This window comes from Gallinula chloropus, assembly GCF_964237585.1.
Source record: "Gallinula chloropus genome assembly, chromosome: 2".
In the NCBI taxonomy this organism is placed as follows: domain Eukaryota; kingdom Metazoa; phylum Chordata; class Aves; order Gruiformes; family Rallidae; genus Gallinula; species Gallinula chloropus.
This window is the reverse complement of record NC_140086.1, coordinates 125,947,934-125,967,405: the sequence shown is the minus strand read 5'-3', so window position 1 is coordinate 125,967,405 and position 19,472 is coordinate 125,947,934. Positions and strand designations below refer to the sequence as shown.

Sequence of the window (19,472 nt, the reverse complement as noted above, 5' to 3'; positions counted from 1 at the left end):
ACATGAGCCACTAAACAAAAATTAACTGCTGCTTTCCTGTAATTTACAATTCCGACTGTAGCATTGACTCCAGCCTGGCTATACAATACTGGGAGACTTCACAGTCCAGATGAAATACACTCCTGCTGTTTCTGATGTGGTTTAATTTTATCTACCTGTTCACCTGCTACAAAGGGCTAACTGTGATAAGGCTTTGTGACTTATTCCTTCTGTTGCTGCAAAACCCTGTCAGGCAGATTAGCAGGGCTTTTATTCAAATAGACAAAAAGGATACAAAGATCAAGAACTCTCAGGGTATCACAACAAATGCAGGTATGAACCAATTCAGCTGAGCAGCAGACAAAAGGGAATCTTTAGGCTCGGCCATAACAAAGTTGCAGCCGCTTGTATCATCTCCTCATTTGCCTCTGACTTACACTCATTGTGTCATTGTGAACTGTTCAACCACGCTGAAATCAGGTTAAGTGGCTCACTTGGTGCATCTTTTCTTCGCTATTAGAATGATAAGGTCCTCCCTGCATCCCCACACCCCTCCCAAAGGAGCTGGGAACATAACTGAGGCAATTTTAACTTGGATTTTATGTATGAGAGGTCACTACAATACTTACTGCCAGAAAGTGGTTTTAAGCATCGTGCTGGTGTTTCGTTCTCTGTAAGTCCATTCTGCTTGTCTGCTGCCTCTGTTACACTCGGGTTGGCATGTGGAAGCTGCTCTTCATTCCCCTTCGCAGACTTGAGATTCAGCTTTTCAGCAGCCTGTCCTTCACCTCTCCAGCCCTCCCTGGATGTGCCACGTTGGTCAGCACTTTCCTCACTCGGTGCCAGAGCATTGCATCCATTAATGTCATCTATTTTCTCGCCATCCAGTGAAGCATGATCCTTGGGGTAATTTGAAACATTTTTATTATCTCTTGATTGCACAGAGTTGTTACTGGCGGGTGTCAGGGAGGCGTTGACAAGACAGTTCTTTTGGGAATGGTACTGAGGTATAATTCCAACAAATTTCAAGCCTTGACTTGCAGCATCTTGAATCTACAAGTCAAAGAAGATTAGATTTTTAACCATCAAGATTTCTTAGCTAAATACAGAAAATAACACCCTTCAAGGTAGCTGGCTGTCATTTTGCTTCTTCTGTCCACTACCACAAAAAATTGCAGTGTTACACTTACATTAAAAGTTTCATTCTAGAGAAGCAGAATGAAAAGTTCACTAAATCATCTGAAATAATGTGACAGTGGAGAAAAAAAAAAGGAAAAAGGAGAGAAATTGCCTACATATTTCTTCAAGAGGGATTAAGTATCTGTTTGAGAAGTTTATTTATGCTAAGTTACCAGAAGTGGTATTATTCTCCCAAAGCTTTGGTTTCAATCTTACAAAGTCAGGTACCAAATACTGTACTTTCTGTTGTATTAGGTGTGTGGTTAGGACATTTATGCAAGGAAAAGGATATAATCCTGTTATATGCACCATTACAACCATTGCTGTTGTTTGTCCAATTTTGATTGAGACACAAATGGAAAACTTTCCTATAATGAGTACATAAAAACAAAGCTATGTTGATAAATCACTTTTGGAAAGATACAGAACTCCAGAGAGAAAAAGGCATTGTGAGATGATCTAAGAAAAATGGAAACTAAGGGGCACTGTTATTAATCCTGAACACGTTAGGTAAAGGAGGATAATGAAGGAATCAAATCTCAAAAGACACTAAGAGGAAAAGCACTGACCTAGTAGTAATGACAGTTAGATAAAGCCAGAAGTAACTAAGGAAGGTTTGAGTCCAAGCAGAAAGTGAAATCTCTTCTAGGTAGACTCAGCACTATGGATGCACCACCCACTTGAATGAGCAGCCTCATACACCTCAAACTCAGGAGAAGCTGCAGTGAGAGCCAGACTTCTGTGCAAACACGAGCGCTCACCGATTCACCTATCAGAATCACCCACCGAAAAGCAGAGGTTCCCAGATAATGTATACCCTTCATATAATGCAGTCTAGACACACATAAGTATTTCAAGAAGAAATGCCTTGAGAATGGAGAAACGATTTCACCTTCTCTGCATAGCACGTAATTCCAGAGTGTTAAGTGTCTTAATTATTCTCTGAGGCTCAATTTAGTATCAACTTATGCAAAGCAGTTCAGGCTTTTTTCTTTTCAGTAGCAAGAAAATAGGAAGAATTTTGTCCAACTTCTTTTTTTTTTTTCTCTTTTAGAGGAAGGTTCTTTCTGCATCTTCCCCACACAGAGTGTGTGTTTTTTTTTTAAATGAATCATCTACTTCCTGGTAACGTGTTACTGTTCCGAAAACACAAACCTACAGATGATACCTGATCAACAACAAGAACTTCCTCTTTCAAACCACTATTGTATTTTCCGTGTTAAATTAACTCTTGATTTCATGATGACAGGAACTCAAACAGCTCTCCCGGAAACACGGTAACGGTCTTCACAGGTGCTTAGCCTGGCAAACCTGAGATGCTGACTTAACTAAAGCTCAGAGCTAAAAAGGACAATAACCTCCAGTTAAAACTACTACTAACATTATCCTGATCAAATGAGTATGTGTCTACTAAGAAAGCTAGCATGTCACTGGCTTGCTCAGAAAGGTTTAAGTAAACTAAGATAGATGCCTTCATAAGATACTTAATGGTCCTGACTCCCCACTGCAACTTCACAAATTCTTCTTCATGCAGTTGATGATAGAGTTACAAATTCATCTCACTAATCTGCAGACACACGATCACATTTGTTCAGTAGGTTGTAGGGCAGCTAATTATAGAAATTTAACTAGTATGCAACTGTTGAGGTTTGAGGATAGTACATATGCAGCAATTTTATTGTCCCTGGTCAATAAAGACCACTTGTCAATCTCTGCCACTCTCCCACGCTGTGACTCAGATGAGAGAACAGCTTTCACAGCTACTGTAGCAATGATATGTAAGGAGAAACCTTTCCACTGCCAGGGTGACAGAGCACTGGCACAGGCTGCCCAGAGAGGCTGTTGAGTCTCCTTCTCTGGAGACATTTAAAATCTGCCTGGATTTAAAAGCTGTGCGAGATTGAGTCTGGGTGATTCGGCTCTGGCAGGGGGGTTGGACTAGATGATCTTTCGAGGGCCATTCCAACTCCTAATGCTCTGTGATTCTCTGAATGTTTTACAGTCTTGGCTCACTCATAAAAACCCCCCTGTTTGTTCTAAGGAATACCTGATGCTGAGGTTTTTATTCTGAGGCCTTAGTTCTCAGAATAGAAACCAGAGGAACTAAGGACTAAATGACAGTCTAAGCCATATTAGCCTAATAGCTTAGCAAAAATATTGGAAAAAGAGGCCCTTTCCCAAGTTCATCAGCAATACACAGAACACAAAATCTTATTTAAACCTGTATTTCAAATTTTCCCAGTTACCTAAGGGAGAACCAACCATCTCATTATTTTCCATAAAGTCAGGAAATGTTACATCAACAGTGTAAGCTGCAGAGCAGCAAAGTGATGTATCAGCAGACACAAAGTCTTTCCTTCCAACTTTCCACCAAACCATGAAGATGCCAGCTCTCATCATAAATACAGTACAAAGCCTGAACATTTTCATACTATAAAGTCAACTTGGCTTTTTTCAGTGTCCTGTTGACAGCTTAAGTAATAGAAAATTTTAGCTGCCTTCACATCCAGAATGAACAATGCCATCCTGTACACATTCACATTTGTTGTTTCTGTATCTGAAATACTGAATATTTAAATGATAAAAAACAAAAATCCAGACTTAAACGCAAACCTCCATAGTCAGCCAGGACATACCCAGGAGCTACACAGGGCAGAAGGGCTGTTCCTACCAACCCCCTGCAGTTTTTGGACCCTCTGAGGCATCCTCCACTGGTGCACCACAGACAGATGATTTGTTCCAGCCTTTTGGGAAAATACATTAGCAGATGTGGTGCTGGGAATCAGTAAGAGGGCAATGCATGGGAGAAAGCAGGTGTAAAGCTGAACTGAATGGGAAGAACATGATGCTACTCTGACAGAACATATTCCCAGGACATATTTTGGATTCCATAAATACTACAATTAATTGTCACTGTGTGCAAGTTCAGAGTACTAACAACAGGTACTAACAAAGGTCCTTGTCATACTATTTTGCAGGACTAAATGAGAGAAAAAGCATAAAAAGCAGACTTAATATCTACTACTTACCACATCAGAAAAAAAATCTTATATTAGTAAGTTTTCTAACTACGAGGAAAGGCTAAAAGAACTGGGGCTGTTCAGCCTTGAGAAAAGAAGACTAAGAGGGGATCTTATTACTGTTGATAAATATCTCGTGTGGGACACAAGGGGAAATGGCCAGCCTCTTTTCTATGGTCTGTGGAGACAGGACAAGGGGCAATGGCCTCAAGTTGGAGCACAGGAGGTTCCGCACCAACATGCAGAAGAACTTTTTCACAGTGAGGGTGACAGAGCCCTGGCACAGGCTGCCCAGAGGGTTGGGGAGTCTTCATCTCTGGAGATATTCGAGACCCATCTGGACGCCTATCTGTGCAATATGAGCTAGGGAGCTGCTATGGCAGGGGGGTTGGACCCGATGATCTCTTGAGGTCCCTTCCAACCCCTATGATTCTGTGATCCATCCTAATTTCATTTTTTTTCTCCATATTTTAAATATGCTACCCACTTCCTATTTACATCTTGGGAAATTTTAAAAGAAGGTCCAAAAAAATCTGAAAAAAAAAAAAAAATTTAAAATCATACTTTGGTTCTTCCCCCAGCTGGGCAAAGAAACATTTTTATTGCCTTCTAGAGTGCTGCTTGGATGACACCAACCACAAATACACGAACAGGTCTCCATCAGAAAAGATGTTATTGTTCAACAACAGAAGCAGAACTGAACTAATTTATTTCAATCTGGATAAATGCCCAAGTGGGTACATCCAAATCAGTTTATAACCGACTTACGACAAATTGGATTTATGCCAGTTTAAAAATAGAACCTGCTTTAAGAAGGGGTGAAATTTCATGTGTACAGAGGACCGAGGCAGTTAAAGAATTTAATGTCATCCCTATAATTTGCTTGATTAGAAACCTGGCATTTTCCCTGAAGGGAAGAAAATGACAGATTTAGCCTTTGCTATCTCTGAAATAAATATCAAATCTCCCACTAACACTAGCAGGAATAGGAACAAGCACCGTGTCCAACCCTGATGTCACTACCTTAATTGAATTTTAGCTGGGGCATTTGTGTTAACATTTCTTAACATTTGTGAAGTGTTATTGTTTATACAGAACTGACTGCCCGCTATTTTTATACTGCATTTAGCAAAAAGGAACCACCAGAAGCACAAATCAGTGTCACTAAATATTATGTTGATGTAGCAAATTTATGTCCCATCTTTTTAAATACTTCTGGTTCTCCTGAAGGCTCCCGACCTAATTAGAAAATGGTTGGCAGGTCGATTTAAGAATCTGTAAAAGCACACCTGGCAAGAGGATGGCTCAATGGTGAAACCCTCTTTTCTGAAAAGAACTTGGGTTATAAACGATGGGCCTCACAACCATGAAAGTAATGCAGAGATTCCAGGCTGAAAGCTCCTTTTGAACAGCCACATACAGCTTTTCTTTTCAAATCTATTTCGAATAAAGACACTTTGTACAGTCCACATATTGTTTGTGATTCTGTGTTTCTCGGTGCATTATCAGTGCTGTAATAATCTCCAATTCACAATGAGCACGATGGTACTACTTACAGACACAGAAGCTCAACGATACAGATCCCATGCTGAACAGAATCATACCCTCTTGTCAGCTTTGGTAATTGCTTATGGGGAGACTCTTCCTCCCCTGGGACAGCACACAGCAAACCAAACACTTCCCGCAAGCTCGGGATAGTGTTTCACCCACATCAATAAACACGGGAAATAACACACAGCAATTTAATAACGAGGATCTGCCTCTTGGACAAGAATTTTCCAACAAATTATTTAGTAAGACAATGTTAGGAATTTCTCTTAACTCTTTATGCCAGGAGCTGGACATTTTTACTAGTGTCATCAGGACACTCTAGTTTACAGCGGTCCTAAATAGTCTCAAGGCTAACAGCTCCTTATGATCTGGAAAAAACCCACCTTGGAGACCTGAACATTAGCACTGGGCATTTCATTAATAGGTTTGTTAGGTTTGTTAGATGGTTTATGATCTAAGAATGTACCAACGGGATGCTGCAGCAACTGGGTACAAGATACTGCTGCCAATATAGAAACAAACATCAGAAACAATCTGTGAAGAGCACACATCGCAAACATGCACTGGGAGAAAGGACAACATTCTCTGTGTGCAATGAGCTGGCTTTCTGATGGTCAGATGCATTTAGTTAGCTCTGCAGCTACTTAGTCCTACTGATGGGAAAACATATGGTCTCTGAAACAATAGCTGGTTTAATTTTGCTTAGAGCTATCTCAAAATTTAAGCCAAGCGTAAGCGGTCCTAGCCAATAAAATAAATTCTTGTCTGTCTGTTTATTTGGTTGTTGTTTATAAAGGAACAATGTTAGAGGTATTAGATCTCATAATGTGTACCAGAAACAAGATTGCTGTATTTTTCTACCCTTTTTTTTTTTCTTCTTTCTTAGAATTCAGGAAAATCTCCTTTGACAACAGACATAGCACCCTGGATGCTCATGCAAAGAACATGATACTGTCTGTGGTTTGAGGGGAATGCTATGTACTGCATGCCAGAAGTTGGAACTGGAAAAGGATGTTCAAGACTACAGTCTTCCCACTGTGTCCTCCTTCATTAATATTTAGTACTACATGTTTCATCACAAATGCTGAACATCCCCCTTCTAGTTTGCTCAATTCTAAAACCAGATGTTTAAAATTAAGAGAGGCTTTTGGTTTTCTTCTGATATTTTCCATAGGTCTCACATGATGCTTCCTCAGAAGACAGCAACAGTCATCAAGAGCTTAATGCTTATTTTAAAACCAAATAAGCTTAGCTAATGTTCTGAACGAGGGGTTTAGTTCTTTCTAAATGACTCAAAACCTCTGCAACTTTGGTGTTTTTGCATCTCTATTACCAAGTTACCAAAAAAAAAAAAAGATAATTCCACTAATCAAATAGCAAAGCAGCAACTGATCATTTCTCTGTCCTGTCACGCTGAGACTCTCTTTCACTACAAGATTTCCAAACCATGCAACATTTCTGACAATTAAGCTGTATCTTAAACCTATCATTCCCCACGCATTTTTTAACTTTTTCCAGTTTACACTCACCAATTCTGAATTTGAGATAGTTCACGTTCATATATTATCATAGATTCATAGAATGGTTAGGGCTGGAAGAGATCAAGTTCCAGCCCCCTGCCACAGGCAGGGACAGCTCTCACTAGACCAGGCTGCTCAAGGCCCCATCCATCCTGGCCTTGAACACTTATCAATATATAAACTATGTAAGTATGAATGAATGTAAATATACCTTTTAGAAAGTCAAGTCCCAGCTTGCATTCAGGCTTTCAAATTACCAAGTATTTTCACTGTCAATTACATCAAAATAAGTCATCAGGGATAAAACACTGGAGGGATGCCTTGAAAACTGTTACCATAATTCCAAACCACAGAGTTGTCCTTTAAGCAGCATTAACAGTGTTTATGTTGATACTTCCAGTGAAAACCTTAATCAGAATTTTGCTGTTCAGGAACTTTAGACAGGACTGTAAGAATTAAAATAGAGTCCAAAAACAAACCCAGAAGTTAAAAACTGATCGGTTTCCTGAAGAAACAGAAGTTCACTGCCTTTCCATCTTCACAATGCACAACCCATTCAACGTAACCATTGACTTGACACTTTGAGCCCTTGCTGCATTTGTGGCAGAACCCAACTCGGCACTGAACAGGGAAAATAAAGATTGTGCAGTTTTACAACATGCTCATTAGTAGTAGACTCTGCAAAAGGGAACTGAAAGCTAGAAACTGAAGAGGGAGAAACATAGCTACTGCAACTTACTGCTATGTTGAATAAAGCAGGAGATAGAGGTTCCTGAGACAGCACTGCCAAAAGATATGAAGTTGCAGCAGGCTATATGTCTCCTGCTACTGGAGCCAAGGCAGGGATGAGAGTAACTTGAAATTCCTCTTCAGCTTGCGTTCGCTGTACATTCATTCCTGAGAACAATGTATCTGTACTAAACACGTAACTCAGCTTGGCGCAAGAGACTTGTTCCTTTCAGCACATCTCAGTAGATGACAGCTCTTGAAACCATACTGTGTCATCCATCCTCTGTGGTCTTGGGTGAGATGATTCTCCTCAAAGAAGTATTGTTTTATTTTAACATCTCTTCCTTCACAGAGCTGGCAAAGGGTGAACATTGTTGGACACAGGCTGCAAAGGTTCAGTGACTGTGGTACCTGCCCAAAACCCATGCAATATACCTGTGTCCTCCCATCTTTGCCCTAAACTCTGTTTAAGATTTATTCCCTAAAAATTGTTCTAGACCTGGGATAAACAGCTGTGGAGCAGCCAGCTATGCGCACTCGACCCAAATACTTGTTAGACACTATCAAAAAAAGTCTGTACAACTGTCTCAAGAGCTTGTTCTAGAGAACAGGGGTTTCCAAAATCCAGTTGTAAAACACTGACCATGTCTTGTGTCTGAATATTTCGAGAGGAACTTTTAGATTAATGGGTGAACACAAGCAATGGGAAAATAAAGATCTACAGAGATGAATGGTTGAACTTTGTATTTAACGACCATGTTAGCTGGATGAACACAGTTCAGTGCTCTTTGTAAAACAAGAGAAAACAGTCACTTATTTCTGATCATCTAGTGCTAATGTGATTCAGAACTGGCACAAAGGTTTAGTTAATCTCTGTCCTAAGCAATGGAAACAAAAAAGCAAAAGGTTTGGGATAACAGCAATATTTTTAAATATTAAGAATTCAGTCTAAAACTTAGAAGACTTCACATTCAATTTGCAGGGAATGCTTTCTTTTATCTTTATATAAACCAAAGAGTGTTTCTTTAAAAATCACAATGTATCATCAAGCCATCTGTTACTTGTAGCCAAAATTACAATATGAACAATTTACCCATATTTTATTTTAGCACAGTATAAAATATTATCATATTTATTGTTATTTTTAAAAAGTTATTTTTCCCACCAGACAGAAGTGGGATCGTTAAAAACATCAACTACATACTTTATAACATCTATTTTTATCTTGGTCAAGAGGATGACTCTGAAAAGCTGCTGGGGGGCAAAGGATTATAAAAGCACAACCAGACTCCTGGGAGAGTCCTGAAAATAGTTTCGCAATGTTCATGGAAGATATACATCAACACCACTCTTACAGGGCTTAGTCAAAAGAACACAAGTTGAAAGAAGCTTAACCAGGAACAGATGTTTCCCTTCACACCAGGCTGTTTCAAATACAGTATATTCTATTTTTTACCATCTCTTGTTATATACACACTTACAAAATGTTAACAAAATGCACTTTAATAAATATTATCGCAGCAGATCACAAACAGCTGAACCATTGATGTTGAGTTTCAACTTCTGCTTCACGACCATATCTACTTCTGGGATCCAAATACTTAAAATAGGAGCTCTGCACTAAAAACATGCAGAAAACAAAGCAGTCAGCTAAGCACTAGCAATGGTTTTCATTACAATGTGCTAAAGAAATAAATGTTGTATTGTTCTTCTGCAAATACCCTGGAGAGTGAAGGTTTTGGGATGGGATTTTTAGGGTTTATTTTAAGGATGGAAATGATTTTAGAAGAGGTTGAGATCGCATCTCGATAAGTAATCCTAGGTAATAAACAGTACTCTAGAGGGGTCATTTTCTAGCCACAGAAGTAAATTCAAACTGCTTATTCATTTGAAGAATGATCCTCTGAGAAATATTAAAGACTCAATTTTTCCCCTCTTCTATCTTTTACTGCCACCTGCTCTGACTTTATACCCTGCAGGAAATTTCTGAACAGGCCAGATAAAACATATCTACAGTAAGGAGTAATGCTTGGGATTACAATAACCATCTAATGAACCCTGGCACCAGCAGAGCAATCAGAAACTTCACAGAAGAGATCCTTGTAAGACTGCAGCAACACAGTCAAGAAATCCACCAGCAGCTTAGTGCTCTTCAGAACACATAAGCTGCATCTCTTTGTTCCTTCAAAAAAAGAAATCTTGATGCAAAGATTAAGAGATGAAGAATAAGAAATGACAAACAAAAAGAAACAGGAATGTGAGAAATACTCAAACAGCTATAAAAAAATTACAAGATTAGTCATTTTCACATTGATTTTTTTTTCCTCCAGGAAATTGCAACTTTTGCCTTTTCATTTGCTTGCCATACTGCTACAAACAGGAGTAATTTATATATATAAAAAAGTACACACTATTACAGAGAGAATTATCCTATGACACATTTCTCACCTTACCCATCTTCTTGCCTTTTCATAGTTAGATGCTAAGCAGAGTTTTAAAGCCCAGAGATTGATAGTTCAAAATAATTTAATATCACTTTCACACACTGCATGGATACATGGAGTGTCTTGTTTTCATCATCTAAGACAAATGGCTCATTCTGATGTGAGTAAATATGTAGGAAATCAGTGAATAGCCAAGTCTGGGCTGAAAAACCCCCTTGACCAGCAACATCTATGAAAAATATTTTATAAGCTCATGAGAATACATGGAATCATTCAGGTTTTATTTTAAAGTAGAAACAGAAGTCCTCCTAAACACACCAACCCTGCTTCAACCTAGCAATTTAGAAGAAGCTGGAGAATTAACTTCTCTTTTAACTGCAATCCTAATACAAAAATGTTTCACCAATTAGAGCCATAACAGAGATGACTCTCCAGAAAACTAAGAGAGCAGTCATCTTGATAACATCTGAACTGCTACAGATGAATGCAGAGGGAAAAAAAAAACCATGATAACAGGAAAATAAATTTGATAAAAACACTGGTATGGAGGAACATGCAGTGAGAGTGACCTGTGGTTGTCTGGGTTGTGTAGCAGTTCTTCACCAGATCGCCCAGTCAGTCTCCTGCCCATTGCTCCCCTCCAAAGGAGTGAGGTCAAATAACAGGCAGGAGCATCAAACCCTTCTAAGAAATGTCTTGCCTTTCAGTAGTAGCTCTTGGTAGTAATATGTATTCATTTCCAGTGAATAAACTAACATTTGAAACATAACTCCTCATGCCAGTTCTACTGCTGATAGCATTCTCTTTTTTAAAAGATGTTTAGAAGAATTCCAGTAAATACCAGTTGATACCATCCATATACTCCATTAAACTGGCAAGAGGGCTCAAATATGGTAGATCCTTTCATCAGTGTAAGAGGTGAGTTCTCCATACAAGTGTTAAGTGTTGCAAGGCCTTTGTTTTGAGTTAGTTCAATTACCTACACAACTTGCTCTGGTATCAGGCAGAACTGGTGGTCACTGTTTAAGATGCCAACTCTAGAACAAGTACTTGGGTGGCAGCATCCTTGCAATGTGTTTTGTTGTCATAATCCTCCCTGGAGTGCCACTCACTCAGTCAGAGAGGTAACATCACTTCCTTGGCCCAGCAATGCTATGGCAGGGGGGTTGGACCCGATGATCTCTCGAGGTCCCTTCCAACCCCTACGATTCTGTGATTCTATGATTACTAGAAAATAAATGCTAAAAACTTACAGGCAAAGTCAGTTCATCTGCAGGAGTCAAGATTATTTGTAGGGTGCTCTGGACTACAAAAGATGTTCAGACCACGTAATGGAGTGACATGGTACTGGCAGCTTTTGAGCTAGTGCTGGTGATGCCATTTGCACGCTTACTGAAGTTGATGCCATTTGCACGCTCACTGAAGTTCACTGAGACTATGAAGAGAGGGAACAGCAGTGAGCAGGCGTGACAAACACTGCCTCATATGGCAGATTTCCCTGCAATGCGAGTGTTTCGTAGGTGTTTCAAGATGGCAGTTGTATTCCAAGCTGAACTGGTCCGCTCTGAAAATGCAAACCCAACTATTCATCTGTACGACCTTAGGTTTGTTGGAAGAAATTTGCCTCACTTCTGAGTCAAATAAGGACAGACCAGCAGGGAGAGGTCATTGACTAGTCCACAACACAAAAGGAAGATGCCTGCATTTGGATTTCAATAAGCTGCAGCATTTTTAAACCCCACTTTCCCGTGCTTATCAGACTTCCCAAGGGAAGGACAATGAGTCCATAGGGACAAGAAATATGAACTCCACAATGGGTCAAGTTTTAAAAAAAAAAAACTAACATACAAAGATTTCCTTCTGAGAGAGCATTATTAAGCAGGCAACCAAGGATACAAAGATATGCTTCCTAAATTTTAAAAAGTCAGAACTGGGAAGAAATGGTAAACTATCCTCTATCTCCTAACCTTTCACTAACACTGCAAAGATGCAAATATAGGACTAACACCTCCTGCTTGGTACAGTTCTTAAGCATGTAACTCAGACTGAAGTGGAAAACAAAGGTCATGAGAAAGATATCTGGCATTCATATATGACTGCATATCTAAAATAACTCTTCTTGGGATGTCAGCCTAGCTTCTTCCCGTACTTGTCTCAGCAGATTCAGGAGAACACTCTCAGAAAGAAGAAAAAAAAAAAGATAACAGGATACACAGAAATAAAGAGCAACTAAGGAAGTAATTAAAAGCTACCCTATTTTACATGAGACACAAGTCAAAGTATTACAAAATACAGTATCTTAGAAGTAACATCTCTGACTTGCAACAACTTCAGAATGATCTAAGGCACAGCGATCAGAAGTTCAGAAGTTAGCTTTGCTCATTAAAAAGCAGACGAGCACATCTTTAATCTCTGTTTTGCCTGAGAGTTAAAGACAGGAGTGCTAATACCAATTCAGCAGTAAAGTACATATACAACAATTAAGTTACTTCTTTCATTGCCCAGGAATTACATCACACAGAATCACAGGTTGGAAACAATCTTTAAGATCATCGAGTCCAACCACTCCTGTCCTATGGTAAGCCATATCCCTAAGTACCTCATCTACCCTTCTTTTAAACACATCCAGGGACGGTGACTCAACCACCTCCCTGGGCAGCCTGTTCCAGGCCCCAACAACTCTTTCAGTAAAAATTTTTTCCTAACATCCAATCTGAACCTGCCCTGGCGCCGCTTAGTGCCATTTCCCCTTGTCCTATCTCCTGTCACCTGGCTGAAGAGACCACCACCCACCTCTCTACAACCTCCCTTCAGGTAATTGTAGGTGGTGATAAGGTCTCCCCTCAGCCTCCCTAAGGCTAAATTTCCCCAGCTCCCCCAGCCACTCCTCATAAGGTTTGCTCTCCAGCCCTTTTACCAGCCTGGTTGCCCTTCTCTGGACTCGCTTGAAGACCTTAATGTCCTTCTTATGGTGAGGAGCCCAGAACTGGACACAGTACTCAAGGTGTGGCCTCACCAATGCTGAGTACAGGGGCACAATCACCTCCCTAGACCTACTGGCCACACTATTTCTGATACAAACCAGGATGCCATTGGCTTTCCTGGCCACACTGCTGGCTCATATTCAGTTGACAGTGAACCAATACCCCCAGGTACCTTCCCTGCCTGACAGCTATCCAGGCACTCTTCCCCAAGCCTGTAGTGCTGCATGGGGTTGTTGTGCCCCACGTGCAGCACTCTACACTTGGCCTCGTTAAACTTCATCCTGTTGGTCTCAGCGCATCAGTCCAGTCTGTTCAGATCCCTCTGAAGAGCCTCCCTACCCTCAGGCAGATCAACACTTCCTCCCAGCTTAGTGTCATCTGCAAACTTACTGAGGGAACATTCAATCCCTTCATCCAGGTCATTGATAAAGGTATTGAACAGGACTGGATCCAGGACTGAGCCCTGGGGGACGCCACTCGTGACCGGCCTCCAGCTGTTTTTGGTTCCATTTACCACCACCCTTTGGGCCCGTCCATCCAGCCAGTTTTTAACCCAGCTGAGGGTCCACCTGTCCAGGCCAGTGGCAGCCAGTTTCTCAGTCAGAATGCTGTGAGAAACCATGTCAAAGGCTTTACTTAAGTCTAGCTAGATCACATCCACAGCCTTCCCCTCATCCATTAAGCAGGTCACCTTGTCATAGAAGGCGATCAGGTTACTTTGACAGGATCTACCTTTTGTAAGCCCATGTTGACTAGACCTGATGCCCTGGTCATCACTCATGTGCTGCATGATAGCTCTCAAGATGACCCTCTTCATGATCTAAGATTGTTTAAGCTCTTCAGGACATGTTGAGATGCACTAGATCCATGCTGAAGTGAAAGTACCAATAGAACATGGTGATGTCAACACAATTTTAAGGCACTGAAGACTGTACCCCATACAACATGATGTCCCCTAACTGTCTCCTGCCTTTCAGGGCTCTTATCGTGGTCACAAACCACAGTGGTAGCAAAAATGTACAATATCGAGAATTGGGACAGAGACCCAAAGGGCAGAAGGATGTCAGCAACGGAAGACAGGTTTGACTGGAGAGTCATCTTTGGCATTTCTTAAATGTTTTGTAGTCAACATTGTACTGAGGAATTTTGTTTCAGTGCATGAGAAGCATTCTCCAGGTGAAATAACTTCCATGTTTCTACTTCACTGCTCTTAAAACATTTATATGGAAATAGATACCACCTATTCCTTACACCACTGCAAAGTTGTTTTGTGTTTGCCAGGAGCAAGCAGTTAATTTTCAATATGACATAAGTTTGCAATGCAACAAGAAGTCATTTAGGAAAATAAGTTATTAAAATTGAATCCTTGCTCAAACTCCATGTAAAACAATACTTGCTCAGCCATGCATAGTAGAAGTAATAAAATTAATTTTCTCAGGGTAGATTATTTTCTAATAAATTCACAGTTGGAGAAAATTTTGAGGTTTTTGTTTTGAAAATACTGCTTCTCTGTTTGGCATCTTTTTTTTAAATATGGTAATTTGCAATGCAGAAAGATGATAAACCCATGCTAAAAGCCTCTGGTACGAAAAGCTCTGTGATTGAGGATTTGCCTGTTCAATTACAACACTCTATTAACTTCAATTGTATTCCACAGTTTGAGAAGAATTATGGAGTTGCTCTTTTTTGAAAGCAAGCAATTGCTCTACCAGCAATTTGTTACTCCTTTCTTTGAAGAATGTCCTTTATTTTTCATTTATTTGGTTTGTAAACATCTGTTTTATATGCCCTTAAAAGCAACGGACATTCCTTTTTTTTGCTCAGACAAATTAGTTAATATGACAATTAATTCCTACTCCCAAACAAGACCTGTTTCTTGAGCTAGATTTACATAAAAGTGTTGAGACTTTCACAATGTGTTTAATCAGATATAGACAGTGTCACAGCACATGCTTGACAGCAACAGCTTCAAAGAACTTCAAATTCCTCTACATCAAATAACATCTGAGGATGAGCGACACCCTCAGCCTACAAAGAAACAGTAAATATACATTTCAGCTATTAAAATTTAAATGATTATATTTCAAAAAGGCATCTTCATAACCCCATAATCAAATGGCTTCTACCAACAGAAATGTTTCCATGTTTAGAAAAGCATTCTAAAAGTCCTCAGAACTGGATATTTATGGAAATGAGCTGACTCCTGGATTGTCAACTTGTTTTCATGTGAGCCATACTCTTTCTGAAGTTACAAATGCAAAGACGTTTTTTGTTGCAGTGATATAAAATTTTGCCACCGCTTGTGACAGATAAGCCTCTTTTTTCACTCTGACTCAAAGGACCAAAGAACAAAATCAAACACGTTGAAACCAACACAGAAGAACTACACCAGTTTTCCCTAAGCGTGAATCGACCGAAAGAACTGAAGATGATGTCAGAATAAGAGTGCACAAACACAATGAACCCTGAAATGAAATCTGGACTCAAAAGTTTTCAGTATCGGTACATGTGCAGAAAACTTCAGTTCTGACGCCAAAATCTATAGATCTTTAAGTATAATGACGACGAGGATCAGCAAGTCATAGCTGTATTATTCATAATCCAGCTTTTACAATTCATAGTAAAAAGGAAAGACTGAACATGAGCGCAGTCTGTCACGCTGAGTCCCTGTCAAGCTCATACAGCCTGTGCTGAAATTTATTCTACAAATTTTTCTTAACTATTAGCACCACAAAATGTATTATATCAAGGGGAGTGTGCCTATTCATGCTATTCTTACACCATGTGGCTCAGTAAATATAGTATTTAATGCTAGTTTTTATAACGTGCAATAGGACACAACAGATGCTGCAAAATTTGAAACATGCACAATGAATCTGTCTTCACTAAAATGGACACAACCTGCTAATTTCCAGTCTGGCAGAGTATTACAGCATCAACAATTATTTAAATTATTTTAAGAAGGCTGCAACAAATAAAGAATTGTAGGGTTCTTTTCAAGTGCCCCAGTATATGTGAAAGCTTATTGAAAGCAACACTATTCTGGATGACAGAGGTATTTAGGTGACCAGTACCATCACCAACTGCTAACATAAAGTGAGAGTGAAACAGAATTTAAATAATCTGGAGGATTCCAGGGGTTACTAGGCTTTTTAGCTGCAGAACTATCCAACAGGCTATTCAGACACTAAAATGGAAATTACATACATTTTTTCAACTTAAAATGTTTACACCGTTATTGGACTGTCTTGGTATTGGTAACTTAGTATCATCTGTAAGAGGTCACTCTCCTGTAATATTACAAATTATTTTCTCATAATAATATGATAACATTTGTTTCTCTAAATAAGTGTAACTGCCATTCAGACACACAAAATTACAAAACAACAAATCCTAGTGCAGTGTTTCAACTACATAATGTATTCCTACAGTCAGACTGATGGAACTAGAAGCAGTAATTATAGAGCAAATAAAAGCATAAAAGCAGGATGTGTTTCAGGTCTTGCCTTTTTTTTTTTTTTACTCACTTTCTTAACGAAATCAGGTATTTCCTTTTTGTCTGAAAGTTGGTTTAAAGAGGAGCAGCACTCTATTTCCAAGACATATCCTTTACTTTGGATGTCACCTTTGGAAGACCTAAAGAGAAGGACAGAAAAAAATGAATTAATTTCTGTTCTTAATACTGGATGCCAAGACATCCCCTGTATAAATATTTCCCCTGGAGAGCTAGCTTTCAAACCAAAACTTGATTCCATCACATTCACTCCATTGAACTCAGAACAGTTCTGACAAGTGGCAGCTACAACATCTTATCTACTTGCTGGAGAAGGAAATCACACCAGTAACTGGGGATGATGGAATGCCTTGAGGACTTCCAAATTTCTTTACCTGTCCAAGAAACACTTTTCCAGTCTGGCCCCTAAGGCCAACACCAAGGAGATGTACAGGTACATACGCAGAATATGCAGAAAGCAGGTTCCAACACAAGGGGCTGAGAGATTCTCTGGGCCCCACAGGGCAGCCGGACGTAAGCTGTGTTTCACGGACCATCATTAAAGGAATCCCTTCGCTTATCTACCACAATTCTAAGTCAACATTTTAAAATCAGGGGCTAACCAAAGTAGTCTACCCTTCAGTCTTACCTTATGCTTCGTTGTTGAGAAATATAAAGCTGTGTGCAAAATTCCTTGTCTTTCAGAAGACACCAACTCCTAAAATAATTCAAACCGTATGGCATCTGCCATCTACACTGCTGAACAGATCAGTGCTGTGGCAACATGCTATCGGTCAAAATATGCCAAGGGGAAGTTTGGGAGTTATCTTGAATGACTGTGAGAACCAGCCCGTCAGCACGTGCTGCAAAGCAGTGCTCTGGGGAAGGCAGCGTTCAGCTGCGCTGGACTCCCGTGAAAGGAAACTGATAAAGCTGATCAGCTGAAGAAATCAAGAAAATCGTTTGTTTTATCAGCTATTTCGGAGAACACATGGACAAATGTACAAAAATGAAAGCTAGTAGTAACAAAGCAGTTCTCTTAACATCCCATATGGAGAATCAAAAGATCTAGTTTGAAGTAACTAACTAACTAACCCCAGCCAGCGGTCCCCTGATGCACGGGGTACCTACAGGACAGGAGGAAAGGTGCGGAAGTTTGAATCAAGCCTGCTGAAGAAGCAGCGAAACAACGGAACAAGGACCTTTTGCAGACTTGTTACGCTTGCAACAGCAAGTCTGCATAAACGCCCTGTTCTGGGGACTAAGATTGTGTGACATGTAAAACACACTTCAGCTACAGATGGTCCCAGGGGCTTTCCCGCGCTGCTAACAGTTACACGGAGCCACGAGATGCGTAGGCTGCTGACTCCAAACTGGCAGTGTGTTTCCTAGGCAATACTGCAGAAATTTTCTGAAGCATCACATGACATTATGTTTTGTACTTGATCCTCCCACCTTCATGCATGATATACTCTCAGTTCTCTTCTCAAACCGCACTTATCCGTGGGACAGGCAGGACCAAACTATGGTTTGGAAACACTGAAGCCCTTCCCCTACTTGTTTTAGTGCTCCCTCCTAGGTTCTTCTCTTAACTTGTGGTCCCACTCGGTTCTTGACTCCAGATAAAAATTTTAATAAACCACTGGCGCGCATGGAAACTCTCCAACCATCTTTACAGGACTGACAGAAATCATTATTGGAGGACTAAAAGTGTTCTACTTCTCTGTAACAGGCATACAGAAATTCATTTAAGCAGAAAGAGAAAATTTGTCAAGGAAAAAAAAAAGAAAGTTTTGTGAAGGGCAACACATGAACTGCAGACAACTGGGTTTGCTCTTCTAGATAAAGTCCCAGCTAAACTAATATATTCTGTGCAGATTTTCTGCCACAGATAAACTCAATGAATTCAAGAACATAAAAATAAACTTAAGAAAGTCTCCAGGCTAGAGTACGTACTGTTATACCTCTATTTTTTTCTAAAATCTGAATATGAAATGTAGTACTGATATTATCTAGCAATGTTCAAGAGAGAGATGAGTATGAGCTAGATCTCTCAAAAATACCACTTGACATTGCAATGCGAAGTCCATACAACACCAAACACAGTAAACACAAATCTCTAGGGCTTTAGTGGTTATATAGTAACAAACCAGAAGTGGGTTACTACCAACGGGCAGCAAAGAACTAAGGACTTTTTAGACAACCAATCCCATTTTTGGGGGGACAACATCAAGCCTCTACAAACATGGGGACCAAACACTTCCATTGATGAGGCAACAACTCACTGCACTCACCACAGTCCCCTTCCAGCCTTGCTGAGGAAGCCGTTCTCCTGGCCTGGAGGGTGTGAAATAATACAACTCAAATCCAAAGTTAAGATACCAAACCCCCAAAATTAAGTATGTGCCACACTACCCAGGCTTATTTACATGCATATGACACCAAGCATATGACCAGATATAAGGAAGAAATTTTTTACAACAAGGGTGAAGAAACACTGGAACAGATTGCCCAGGGAGGTGGTAGATGCCCCATCCCCGACCTTGACCGCTCAAGGTCAGGCTAGATGGGGC

General features: G+C 40.0%; 1 protein-coding gene across 1 annotated transcript in view; it reads right to left on the bottom strand.

Moving 5' to 3' along the window:
• The window catches only part of RFTN1 (raftlin, lipid raft linker 1), a gene marked incomplete at both ends in the record, with an annotated part of 88,339 nt that overhangs the window by 29,402 nt on the left and 39,465 nt on the right, over positions 1 to 19,472 (bottom strand). Inside the window, 2 exons of the mRNA XM_084260451.1 lie at positions 609 to 1,032; positions 16,934 to 17,042. Of these exons, the coding sequence (XP_084116577.1) occupies positions 609 to 1,032; positions 16,934 to 17,042 (533 nt within the window). The remainder of the gene's footprint in view (positions 1 to 608; positions 1,033 to 16,933; positions 17,043 to 19,472) is intronic.